The following is a 13,932-nucleotide window of genomic DNA, read 5'->3' as shown; positions in this document are numbered from 1 at the left end:
ATTATGCATGTATCAAAATAATAGATATTTAGATGTTCAGTTCATTTGTAGCCCAAAGTTTGTTTAATTTGAAAGTAACAAACTAAATTCTTTAAAACTGGCAATACCAATATAAATTAATGGACTAGGTTACAATAATTATGTTGTATAAATATTCCACAGCTAAAGATACCAATAATAATAACACTATGAGGGCGCCTGGATGGTTCAGTTGATTAAGAATCTGCCTTTGGAGAAGAATAAATGAAACAAGATGGGATTGGGAGGGAGACAAACCATAAGTGACTCTTAATCTCACAAAACAAACTGAGGGTTGCTGGGGGGAGGGGGGTTGAGGGAAGGGAGTGGGGTTATGGACATTGGGGAGGGTATGTGCTATGGTGAGTGCTATGAAGTGTGTAAACCTGGTGATTCACATACCCGTACCCCGGGGGATAAAAATATATTATATGTTTAATAAAAATAAAAAATTAAAAAGAAAAAAAAAAGACTCTGTCTTTGGCTCAGGTTGTGATCTCAGGTCCTAGGATCAAGCCCTTCATCAGGCTGCCTGTTCAGCCTCACTCTGGTTTTCCCTCTCCTTTTGCTCTCTCCATCTACTTTCAAATGAATAAATAAAATCTTTAAAAATAATAATAATTTAAAAATAATAATAACAGTATCAATAACAATGCCTGGCATTTATTGAATGCTTTCTAGGGATTAGTCAGGGACTAAGTGCTTTAAATGCATCATCCCTTGGAATTGTCAAACCAACCTAATGATAAATGTACTTTCCTATATCCTATGCCTATTTCATGGATGATAAAACTAAGGCTTAAAGAAGTTGAATAATTTAAGCAAACAGTAGTATTACAATGCAAAGTCAGTTCTACCTTAAGCACTATACTAAAACCAAACTGTCTTCATACCATTGAAATCAGTTACATTGACTTCCAAGATCAATACCTTTGGAGACAGTCATCTTCTTAGGGATGGGCCAAAATTTGGCAATGATGCAAACTTCGCAAAATAGCAAACTTATGAAAACTTGGGAAATTTGGAAGAGAGGAAACTACTAAAAATAAATGTTAACTCCCAAGACACCAAACTGACTCATTAGAAAATTTTGAACAGAGATGCCTGGGTGGCTCCGTTGGTTAAGCAGCTGCCTTCACCTCAGGTCATGATCCCAGCGTCCTGGGATCGAGTCCCACATTGGGCTCCTTGCTCCGCAGGGAGACTGCTTCTCCCTCTGACTCTGCCTGCCACTCTGTCTGCCTGTGCTCGCTCTTGCTCTCTCTCTCTCTGACAAATAAATAAATAAAATCTTAAAAAAAAAAAGAAAAAGAAAAGAAAGAAAGAAAAAAGAAATCTTGAACACCTTAGTAAGTAGAAATTTGACAAAGATGTTCCCTGATCTCATATTGGAATCTATGCTTCTGAACGAAAAATCTTCTGTGTTCTTCTTTATTGTCCATATATTAGATGATATCATATAAAACAGGTTATTTGGGGAAAGTATGTATGTAAATCATTGATTTTCAGTCACATTAAGAGTATAAAAGTTTATAACTTTGGACCATACCTTGGTTTTCATGAACTTGGAGTGACTTTTGTAAACCTCTATTTGTTTGATCTCTTCTTCACGGTCCTCAGTGTTCAGCACACCATTGGCTTTTAACATCTGGATCTCATCCTCCAGATCCCTTATGTTTCTCTCCAATGAAGCAATTTTTGTGTCCTGTTGTTCAAAAAAAAAAGTTAAAAAAAAAAGAAAGAAAATTGTCTTTTCAGTATCATCAAAACAGAATTTCAGAAAGTTTTTTGGGGGTAGTAATACGTTGATTATGGTATAGTCATAACCCTAAATTCAGAACAGTTTATATTTTTAACTTCTGTGAGGATCATTTGTGAGATTATTTTTTAAGCTCCCAATAAAGATCAAGTGTCGATATTTTTATCTAATATCTGGAAATCAAATTACTAAAGGAACAGTGACGAAAGTGTTAAAAAACACCACTTAAGTGGACAAATTTGTAATTTCAGGTATAGCTTGCCAGCATACAATTTCTAGTCTACTTGTAAACAAAAAACTTTGTTCATATGTATACTCTGTGCCTGGTTTTATAAGGTAAACTTGTAACTGGACTCTAAGAGACAAGGAAACTCAAATCTACTGAGGAAAAGGACTCTTATCTAGAATACATACATCAATGAAATTAAATAACTGAATCCTGATTTAGTATGACTGATACACTAAATATTGAAAATTTATAGCAACTGAAAATAAAATATCACAATGTCATGGTTTATTTTACAAGCAGCTCCCTTCGTGACAAAAAAACATTTCTACCTTGCAGGGCATTTCTAATCCACATGACTTACAGAGTTGAAAAAACTAAAAATATTACACTCAAATGTGGGATTGAGAGGGGGTAAAAAAAACAATCGTAGAGTTTTTTTAAGGAAATGACAGACATTACACACAAGATAGAGCACTGAAAGAAATGATGCATTGAAAAGAAGAGAAGAGGGCGCCTGGGTGGCTCAGTGGGTTAAAGCCTCTGCCTTTGGCTCAGGTCATGATCCCAGAGTTCTGGGATCGAGGCCCACATCAGGCTCTCTGCTTGGCGGGGAGCCTGCTTCCTCCTCTCCCTCTGCCTCCCTCTCTGCCTATTTGTGATCTCTGTCTGTCAAATAAATAAATAAATAACCTTAAAAAAAAAAAAGAAAAGAAAAGAAGAGAAGAAAGAGAGTTCTTATAGGGGAGAAAACCTATCCCTGACCTGAGATGTTAAACCCCAACCAGTCTTTGAACTAAAACAATGAAACTGTGAATGTAAGTTTGCTCCCTGACACCCTATACCTACCCTTTTATTATAAAAATCCAAAGAGCTGATAGTACATTTGTAATTGGATGCTAACTAAAAACAAACTAACTCATTTTTTTAACCAATTCATTATCAAGAATCTAAGACTATTCTCTCTCTGTCAAATAAATAAATAAAATCTTTTCTAAAAAAAATCTAAAAGACTAAATAAAGAGTTCCAAAACTAAAGACAATGAATGGCCTATTCCACTTAAACCTAACTCATAGGAAATACTTTCTAAAAAATACATCTGTCCTAAATTTTGTGGATATGTCCCATTTTAATTTCCTATATTCTATGGCATATATTTCCTATATTCTATACTCTATTTGATGGTATGATTCACAGGGCAATATAATCATCATTAATATTATGATTTAACATTGTCATCATCATTAAATGGAGGAAAATGAGGAGAAACAATTTATTATTGAGTGCCATTACATGTGAACATTCAAGTGCTCCAAGTATTGAAGACGTTTTCATTAATTCTGAGGAAACCCCAAAAAGATGAAATAAAAAATTCTGAAATCTGCAAGATTACTATGGAAGGTTATAGTCTCTAGTACTTCATTTTCCTTTAAAAATAATATTTACTGTTATTTTTTTCAGGTATAAAAGTAATGCATCTTAAATTCCTAAAAAATGGAGAAAATCCCGTCTAATCCTATTATCAAGATATAAACATCACTCATGTTTTATGTACAGCCTGCCAGTCTTTTTCTATTCTAGGAGCAATTTGAGCAAATTTGCCAGTTTGAGTGAAAAGAGTATCCAGACTAAATGTTTTTATGCCTCTAAAATTCCTATGTTGAAGCTCTAACTCCTAATGTGATGGAGATGAGATGGTATTTGGAGATGAGACTTTTAGGAGTGATCAGGGTTACATGGGGTCATGAGGATGAAGCCCTCATAAGAAGAGACACTAGACCTTATTCTCTCTTGCTCTTGACCATGTGATGACACAGCAAGGAGGTGGCAATCTGCAAGCCAGGAAAAGAGCTCTCACCAGAACCCAAACTCTCTCTCACCCTGATCTGGAACTTCCAACCTCCAAAACTGTGAGAAAATGCATTTCTGTTTTTGAAGCCATCCAGAGGTGGTATTTGTTATAGCAGCCAAAAAAAAAGGACAAATGTATGGAGGCATCTTTAGTTACTCTTTTGAGCTCTGAGCTATGAGAACTCTGTAGATAAAAAGAGCAGCCATAATCAAAAGTATGCAGAAAAAGAACTTCTAAACATTCATAAGAGCCTCTTAAATAAATGGCAGTCATTTTAAATCATTTTTTTTACTATCAAATTAAGACATGCACACTATAGAATGCTTGGGTGACTCAACCAGTCAATCATCTGCCTTCATCTCAGGTGATGATCCCAGGATCCTGGGATCAAGCCCCACATTGGGCTCCCTGCAGAGGCTTCTCCCTCTCCTTCTGCCTCTGCCTGCTGCTCTCCCTGCTTGTGCACACTCTCTATCAAATAAATAAAATCTAAGAACAACAACAAAAAAGACACGCTCACTATAGGAAACTTAAAAAGCTATGTGGGGGGGGGGGAGCAAGATAGCGCAGGAGTAAGAGACCTAAATTTCATCTGGTCCCAGGAGTTAAGCTAGATATTATTAAACAATTCTGAACACCTACAAACTCAACAGGAAATCGAAGAGAGGAAGAGGAGCAATTCTAGAAACAGAAAACAGACCACATTCTGGAAGGCAGGACATGCAGAGAAGTGAATCCAAAGTGATATATGGGAAGAGAGTCCACAGGGGGAGGGGCCAGCTCCTGGCAAGTAAGAGAGCACTGGAGCACAAAATTAAAACTTTTGGAAGTGTGCTCCACTAAGGGACATCAATCCAGAGGCTGAGTGAGGGGTGGACCCCTCACAGGGACAGTGTGGTCTCAGGACTCACGGGGTAACAGAAAGACCAGGGGTGTCTGCAATGGAGATTCCAGGTATCAGAACTGGGAAGATCGAGGCAGAGAGAGAGATGAGGAGTGGGCTCACAGCTCAGGGATACCTTAAACCGTGACCCGAAGCACAGCTGGACCACTGCTTTATAAGCAGGGACCCCATAAGTAGCATATCTGGGGATACCTCTCCTTCCTCCCCTGGGAAGAGTGGCAGGGGAAGCACATTGCAGGAATCTGCTGGGTTTGGAGACTCCAAACAGAGCCATGTACTAGAGATAGAAATGCTTGGTCACAGGCTGGGTGAGCTTGGAGATGGCTGGAGACAGGAAGATAGGAGGGACTGATAACTTTTCTCTGAGGGTATACTAAGGAGTGGGGCCACAAGTGGTCAGAGATTGGGAGGCTTCCATTTTTGTTTCCATCCTCCAAAGCTCTACGGAAAGTGTTCAGGAAACAAAAACTATGAGACCAAACTGAAGCATATTACTTAGCCCGGCCCCCAGCAAGGGCAGTGCAATTCTGCCCCAGGCAAAGACATTTGGATCACGGCAATGGGCCTCACCTCCACAAGATTAGCAAGAACACCCAGCCAAGACCAAGTTCACTGATCAATGAAAACTGTGGAACTCCAGAGCTAGGAGAATAGAATACATAGAACTCACAGCTTTTTTTCCCATGATTATTTAGTCTTTCAAAGTTAAATTTTTTAAATTTTATTTTTTTCTAATTCTATTTTTAAAATTTTTCCTCTTTTCTATTTTAATCTTCTTAAACTATTTTACCTTATCAAACCCATTTTTAAAATTTTTTAAATTTTAATTGTTATAGTCATATTCTATCCCTTCATTGTACATAAACTTATTTTCTGTGTACATACAGGTTTTCCTTCCTTTAAAATTTTGGGATACAGTTTCTTCTAACCGATCAAAATATACCTAAATCTAGTGCATGGTTTTGTTCTAGTGTCCAGCTTGAACACATTCATTCCTCTTTTTTTTTTCTTTTTTCAACCAACTTTTTAACTTATTTCCTTTTTTAAACTCCTTTCAGGGATGCCTGGGTGGTTCAATGGGTTAAGCATCTGCCTTCGGCTCAGGTCATGATCTCAGGGTCCAGGGATCAAGCCCTGCATTGGGCTCTCTACTCAGCAGGGACCCTGCTTCCCCCTCTCTCTCTCTGCCTCCCTCTCTGCCTACTTGTGATCTCTGTCAAATAAATAAATAAATTCTTTTTTTTTAAACTCCTTTTAAATTTCATCTCCACCATCATATTCCATCCCTTCATCAAGTTTACCATGATTTTTTGTGTGTGTATACACACACACACACACACACACATATATGTATATATGAGATTTCCTTTCTGGAAGATTATGGGAGACAATTTCTTCTAACAGACTGAAATCCACCCAGTATCAGGTGTGTGGCTCTGTTCTATTCGCCAGTCTTTTTTTTTTTTTTTTTAAAGATTTTTATTTATTTATTTGACAGACAGAGATTACAAGTAGACAGAGAAGCAGGCAGAGAGAGAGGAAGGGAAGCAGGCTCCTTGCTGAGCAGAGAGCCCGATGTGGGGCTCAAGCCCAGGAAGCTGGGATCATGACCTGAGCCAAAGGCAGCAGCCCAACCCACTGAGCCACCCAGGCACCCCTCGCCAGTCTTTTTTTTAATCCTCCTTTCTTCTCTCCCTAGTTTCTGGTGTCTTCCAAACTGACTAGTGTATCTTTATCTGGGATCATTGTTACTCTTTTAGTATTTTATTCTTTCATTCACCTATTCTTTTTTTTTAAAGATTTTATTTATTTATTTGACAGAGAGAGATCACAGGTAGGCAGACAGACAGGCAGAGAGAGAGAGAGAGGGGGATGCAGGCTCCCCACTGAGCAGAGAGCCCGATGCGGGACTCGATCGCAAGACCCTGAGATCATGACCTGAGCCGAAGGCAGCGGCTTAACCCACTGAGCCACCCAGGCGCCCCTCATTCACCTATTCTTATCTGGATAAAATAGCAAGGTGGAAAAACTGACCTCAGAAAAAAAGAACAAGAAGCAGTACCAATGGCTAGGGACCTAATCAATACGGACATTAGTAAGATGTCAGAACTACAGATCAGAATGACAATTATCAAGGTGCTAGCTGGACCCAAAAAAGTATGGAAGATACCAGAGAATCCCTTTCTGGAGAAATAAAATCCCTTTCTGCAGGAATAAAAGAACTAAAATCTAGACAAGTTGAAATCAAAAAAGCTATTAATGAGATGCAATAAAAACTGGAGGCTCTTATTATGAGGATAAATGAGGCAGAAGAGAGAATTAGGGATATGGAAGACCAAAGATAGTGAATAAAGAAGCTGAGGAAAAGAGAGATAAACAACTACTGGACCAGGAGGGGAGAATTCGAGAGATAAGTGATAGCATAAGACAAAACAATATTAGAATAGTTGGGATCCCAGAAGAAGAGAAAGAGAGCAGGGAAGAAGGTATATTGGACCAAATTATAGCAGAGAATTGCCATAATCCAGTGAAGGGAACAAGCATCAAAATCCAGGAGGCACAGAGAATCCACCTCAAAGTCAATAAAAATAGGTCAACACCCCGTCATCTAATAGTAAAACTTCTTCTTTTTTTTAATTAATTAATTAATTTCATAAACATATAATGTATTTTTATCCCCAGGGGTACAGGTCTATGAATCGTCAGATTTACACACTTCACAGCACTCACCATAGCACATACCCTCCCCAATGTCCATAAACCCACACCCCTCTCCCGACCCTCCTACCCCGAGCAACCCTCAGTTTGTTTTGTGAGATTAAAAGTCACTTATGGTTTGTCTCCCTCCTGATCCCATCTTGTTTCATTTATTCTTCTCCTACCCCACTAACCTCCCATGTTGCATCTCCACTTCCTCATATCAGGGAGATCATATGATAGTTGTCTTTCTCCAATTGACTTATTTCACTAAGCATGATACCCTCTAGTGACAAACAGAAAATCCTGAAAGCAGCTTGGGACAAGAGGTCTATAACATATAATGGTAGAAATATTAGATTGGCAGCAGACCTATCCACAGAGACCCAGCAGGTGAGAAAGGACTGGCATGATATATTCAGAGCACTAAACGAGAAAAACAGCCAAGAATACTATATCCAGGTAGGCTGTCACTGAAAATAGAAGGAGAAATTAAAAAGCTTCCAGGACAAAACAAAACAAACAAAAAAACAAACAAAAAAACTAAAAGAATTTGCAAACACCAAAGGACCCTACAGAAAATCTTGAAAGTGGTCCTCTAAGAAAAGAGAGAGCCTAAAAGTAACAGATTACAAAGGAACCAAGGCAATATTCAGTAACAGTCACCTTACAGGCAATACAATGGCACTAAATTCAAATATTTCAATAGTTACCCTGAATGTACATGGGCTATAAATGCCCATTTAAAAGACACAGAGTATCAGAATAGATTAAAAAAAAAAAAAAAAACAAGACCCATCGATATGCAGTCTGCAAGAAATTCATTTTAGACCGAAAGACACCTCCAGATTAAAAGTGAGGGGTGGAAAACAATTTACCATGCTAATGGGCATCAAAAGAAAACTGGGGTGGCAATCCCAGTTAAAGGGTCTGTCCAACAAGAACATCTAACTATTTTAAATATCTATGTCCCTAACATGGGAGCAACCAATTATATAAACCAATTAATAACAAAATCAAAGAAACACATCAACAATAATACAGTAATAGTAGGGGACTTTAACAAACCCCCACTGAAATGGACAGATCATCTAAGCAAAAGATCAACAAGGAAATAAGGGCCTTAAATGACATACTGGATCAGATGGACATCACAGATATATTCAGAACATTCCCTCCCAGAGAAACAGAATACACATTCTTCTCTAGTGCACATGGAACATTCTCCAGAATAAATCACATCCTGGGTCACAAAGCAGGTCTCAACCAGAACCAAAAGATTGGGGTCATTCCCTGCATATTTTCATACTACAATGCTCTGAAACTAGAACTCCATCACAAAAGAAAAGTTGGAAAGAACTCAAATACATGGAGGCTAAAGAGCATCCTACTATAGAATGAATGGGTCAACCAAGAAATTAAAGAATTGAAAAAATTCATGGAAACAAATAAAAATGAAAATACAACAGTTCAAACTCTTTGAGACAAAATGTTCCTGAGAGGAATATATACAGCAATACAAACACTTCTCAAGAAACAAGAAAGGAATCAAATACACAACCTGACCCTACACCTAAAGGATCTGGAGAAAGAACAGCAAAGAAAGCCTAAACCCAGCAGAAGAAGACAAATAACAAAGATCAGAGCAGAAATCAATGAAATAGAAACCAAAAGAACAGTAGAACGTATCAACGAAACTAGGAGCTGGTTCTTTGAAAGAATGAAAAAGACTGGTAAACCCCTGGCAAGATTTATCAAAAAGAAAAAAGACCCAAATTAATAAAATCATAAATGAAAGAGGAGAGATCACAACGAACACCTAAGAAATACAAACAAGTATAAGAACATATTATGAGCAACTATACACCAGCAAATTTGATAATCTGGAAGAAATGGATGCATTCCTAGAGACACATAACTACAAAACTGCACCACGAAGAAATAGAAAACCTGAACAGACCCATAACCAGCAAGGAGACTGAAGCAGTCATCAAAAATCTCTGCCCCCCCCCCCACCCCGGCCAAAAAAAAGAGCCCAGAGCCAGATGGATTCCCAGGGGAATTCTACCAAACATTTAAAGAAGAAATAATACCTATTGTCCTGAAACTATTCAAAAAAATAGAAATTGAAAGAAAACTTTCAGACTCATTTTAGGAGGCCAGCATTACCTTGCTCCTAAGACCAGACAAAGACCCCATCAAAAAGGAGAATTACAGATGAATATCCTTCATGAATGCGGATGCAAAAATTCTCACCAAAATAACAGCCAATAGGATCGAACAGTAATTACAAGGATTATTCACCATGACCACATGGGATATATTCCTGGGCTGCAAGTTTGGTTCAACATCCACAAACCAATCAATGTGATATAATATATTAATAAAATAAAGAACAAGAATCATATGATACTCTCAATAGATGCTGAAAAAGCATTTGACAAAGTACAGCATACTTTCTTGATCAAAACTCTTCAAAGTGTAGAGATAGAGGGTACATACCTCAATATCATAAAAGCCAGCTATGAAAAACTCACAGCAAATATCATTCTCAATGGGAAAAAACTGACAACTTTTCCCCTAAGGTCAGGAACACGGTGGGACTGTCCATTATCACCACTGCTATACAACATAGTACAAGAAGTCCTAGCCTCAGCATCACACAACAAAAAGAAATAAAAAGACATCCGAATTGGCAAAGAAGTCAAACTCTCATTCTTTGCAGATGATATGATACTTTATGTGGAAAACCCAAAAGCCCCAACCCCAAAACTGCTAGAACTGATACAGGAATTTAGTAAAGTGTTCAGATATAAAAATCAATGCACAGAAATCAGTTGTATTTCTATACACCAACAACAACAAAGAAGAAAGAGAAATTAGGGAGTTGATCCCATTCACAACTGCACCCAAAACCATAAGATACCTAGGAATAAACCTAACCAAAGAGGCAAAGAATCTGTACTCAGAGAACTATAAAGTACTCATGAAAGAAATTGAGGAAGACACAAAGAAATGGAAAAATGCTCTATGCTCATGGATTAGAAGAACAAATATTGTGAAAATGTCTATGCTACCTAGAGAAATCTACACATTTAATGCAATCCCTATCAAAATACCATCAATTTTTTTCAAAGAAATGGAAGAAATAATCTTAAAATTTATATGGAAGCAGAAAAAACCCCGAATAGCTAGAGGAACATTGAAAAAGAAAACCAAAGCTGGCAGCATCACAATTCCACACTTCAAACTCTAATACAAAGCTGTAGTCATCAAGATAGAAAGGTACTGGCACAAAAACAGACACATAGATCAATAGAATAGAATAGAGAGCCCAGAAATCGACCCGGAACTCTATAGTAGCTAATCTTCAACAAAGCAGGAAAGAAAGTCCAGTGGAAAAAACTCTCTTCAAAAAATGGTGCTGAGAGAATTTGACAGCCACACGCAGAAGAATGAAACTGGACCATATTCTATACCACACACAAAAACAGACTCAAAATGGATGAAAGACCTCAATGTGAGACAGGAACCCACCAAAATCCGTGAGGAGAACACAGGCAGCAACCTCTTCGACCTCAGTTGCAACAACTTTTTCCAAGAAACATCGCCGAAGTCAAGGGAAACAAGGGCAAAAATGAACTATTGGAACCTCATCAAGATCAAAAGCTTTTGTACAGCAAAAGAAACAGGGAACAAAACCAAAAGACAACCAACAGAATAAGAGAAGATATTTGCAAATGACATATCAGATAAAGGGCTAGTATCCAAAATCCAGAAAGAACTTATCAAACTCAACACCCAAAGAACAAACAATACAATCAAGAAATGGGCAGAAGACATGAACAGACATCTCTGCAAAGAAGACATCCAAATGGCCAATGGATACATGAAAAAGTGCTCAACAGCACTCAGCATCAGGGAAACACAAATCAAAACTACAATGAGGTACCACCTCACACCAATCAGAATGGTTAAAATTAACCAGTCAGGAAACGACACTTGTTGGCGAAGATACGGAGAAAGGGGACCTCTCCTACACTGTTAGTGAGAATGCAAGCTAGAGCAGCCACTCTAGAAAACAGTATGGAGCTTCCTCAAAAAGCTGAAAATAGAGCTACCCTACAACCCAGCAATTACACTATTGGCTATTTACCCTAAAGATACAAATGTAGTGATCTGAAGGAGCATGTGCACCCCAATGTTTATAGCAGCAATGTCCACAATGGCCAAACTGTGGAAAGAGCCTAGATGTCCATCAACAGATGAATGGATAAAGAAGAGGTGGTATATATATACAATGAAATACTATGCAGTCATCAAAAAATGAAATCTTGCCATTTACAATGACACAGATGGAACTAGAGGGTATTATGCTAAGCAAAATGAGTCAATCAGAAAAAGACAATTATCATGTGATCTCTCTGATATGAGCAATTTGAGAGGCAGGGAGGGAAAAAATGAAACAAGAAGAAACCAGAGAGGGAGACAAACCATAAGAGACTCTTCATCTCAGTAAACAAACTGAGGGTTGCTGGAGGGGAGACGGGTAGGAGGAAGGGGGCGGCTGGGTTATAGACACTGGGGAGGGTATGTGCTATGGTGAGTGCTGTGAATTGTGTAAGACTGATGAATCACAGACCTGTATCCCTGAAACAAATAATACATTATATGTTAATAATTTTTTAAAAAGCTATGCAGATAATTGTGATAATCCCATCACCCAGATATACCCACTATTAACACTTTTATCTATCCACATGAAAGCCTTAAGATTATATTACTACTTCAAAACATATACAAAGACAGTTATCAATTAAAACTCTAATTAATATGACAGAGATTTCCTCTTTTTGAGATAAAATCTTTCAGCATTTACAAAGATCTAAGTACAATCTTACAAGAGTTTAACTGTAAGCTAAGTAGTAAAAGGCAGGGTCTACATCCGGGTTATTCTAATACAAAATCTTCTGGGATTTCAGACCCAAGTCTAAAGTGAGCATATTCATATGTATATATGTATACACACATATATACCTATAAAGACGTTTGTGTATACAATACACTTTGTGGTCCTTGTGTCTTACACCTTAATTTTTGATACACTTAGAATTTCAGGTCTCAATCACATAGGCGGAGGTGGGGGTGGGTGGGTAGGCCTGTATCTTCAGCTTTCCCCTCAGTCAAATCCTGAGGCTTTCGTTACCAATAACCACAATCACCAGCTTCTAACTGGGTTAGGAGTTTTTTTACTGTACTTTAAAAAATTACATACTGCTAAAGAAAGATCAGAACAGGGTCAAGATAGAAATTTCATGACATAAAAAAATTAACCTATATACATCTGAGTTAAAATTTCACCAAACAGTGAAACCCATTTTAAAAATAATATTTTTAACTTTAAATAATTTCCTTAAATTAATCAACTTCTCTTTTTCCTCACAAGCTTTGTTTTCCCTTGAGCCACAAGTATCCCAAAATACTAAAAAGAAAAAAAGAAAGAAAGAAAGAAAGGGGGGTTGTTGTGAAGTCACTTTAATAATTACCTATTTTTTTCCTATCCTGATTTGTTTCTGTTATTTAAGAAGTGAACTTTAAGGACAACAGAACTCATACATGAAACTTTAAGCATAGAGAAAAGGAGATAGGAGAGTATCATGAAGCTCTAGAGAAAAGAACAGATACAAAATACATAGATATATCCGATGGTGTATTGACTGTGCCCAAGAAGATACTCAAAATGCTGAGGCAGAGAAAGACATTAGGAAGTCTGGTATGAAATATAAAGGTAAATAAAATGACTGCCCTGTTCACAGATGCTCTATTGCCTCAGTCTGAGGAATTCAGGGAGAAGAAATTTCATCTTTTCCTTTTTTTTCAAATCTCAAAAACTAAGATTAATTACTCTAAACTTCTAGATTTAAGGAGAACTATGGAAGGAAACTGCCTCACAGTTCCTAATGTGGTGCAATGTGGTATATGGATGCTGCCCTTCAAAACCGAGGCTCACTGCAGATCTCAAGAACTCTAAGCACTGATCTGAAGTGAAGACATAATGCTGTAACATCCTGAAAGGTGAAGTTCCAGGGCGCCTGGGTGGCTCAGTGGGTTAAGCCACTGTCTTCGGCTTAGGTCATGGTCTCAGGGTCCTGGGATTGAGTCGGGCATCGGGCTCTCTGCTCAGCAGGGAGCCTGCTTCCTTCTCTCTCTCTGCCTGCCTCTGTCTACTGTGATCTCTCTCTGTCAAATAAATAAATAAAATCTTAAAAAAAAAAAAAGGTGAAGTTCCAAAAGGCAGAGCAATATTTACCTCCAATCACCAGAATTTTCTTCATCTAAACATCTTCACATGTTACTTACCACTGATACTTCAAAATAATGTATGTTCTGACTTTCAAGTATTCATTTTGATTATGTTTCAGAAATAAACTCTCAAAGCAGATCATTGTGGGCCTTCCTTGGAGATGGAGAAAAT

General features: G+C 37.7%; 1 protein-coding gene across 7 annotated transcripts in view; it reads right to left on the bottom strand.

Moving 5' to 3' along the window:
* ERC2 (ELKS/RAB6-interacting/CAST family member 2) overlaps positions 1–13,932 on the bottom strand; it is a 923,400-nt gene that overhangs the window by 615,597 nt on the left and 293,871 nt on the right. For all 7 annotated transcript variants that reach the window (XM_045078756.1, XM_045078755.1, XM_045078764.1 and 4 more), the window contains one exon: positions 1,568–1,723. In XM_045078756.1, coding sequence (XP_044934691.1) covers positions 1,568–1,723 — 156 coding nt within the window. The remainder of the gene's footprint in view (positions 1–1,567; positions 1,724–13,932) is intronic.

Source organism: Mustela putorius, unplaced genomic scaffold, assembly GCF_011764305.1.
Source record: "Mustela putorius furo isolate JIRA1106 unplaced genomic scaffold, ASM1176430v1.1 tig00000095_pilon_pilon_pilon, whole genome shotgun sequence".
Taxonomy (NCBI): Eukaryota; Metazoa; Chordata; class Mammalia; order Carnivora; family Mustelidae; genus Mustela; species Mustela putorius.
The sequence above is the reverse complement of the archived record's forward strand: the minus strand, read 5'-3'. Positions and strand labels throughout refer to the sequence as shown.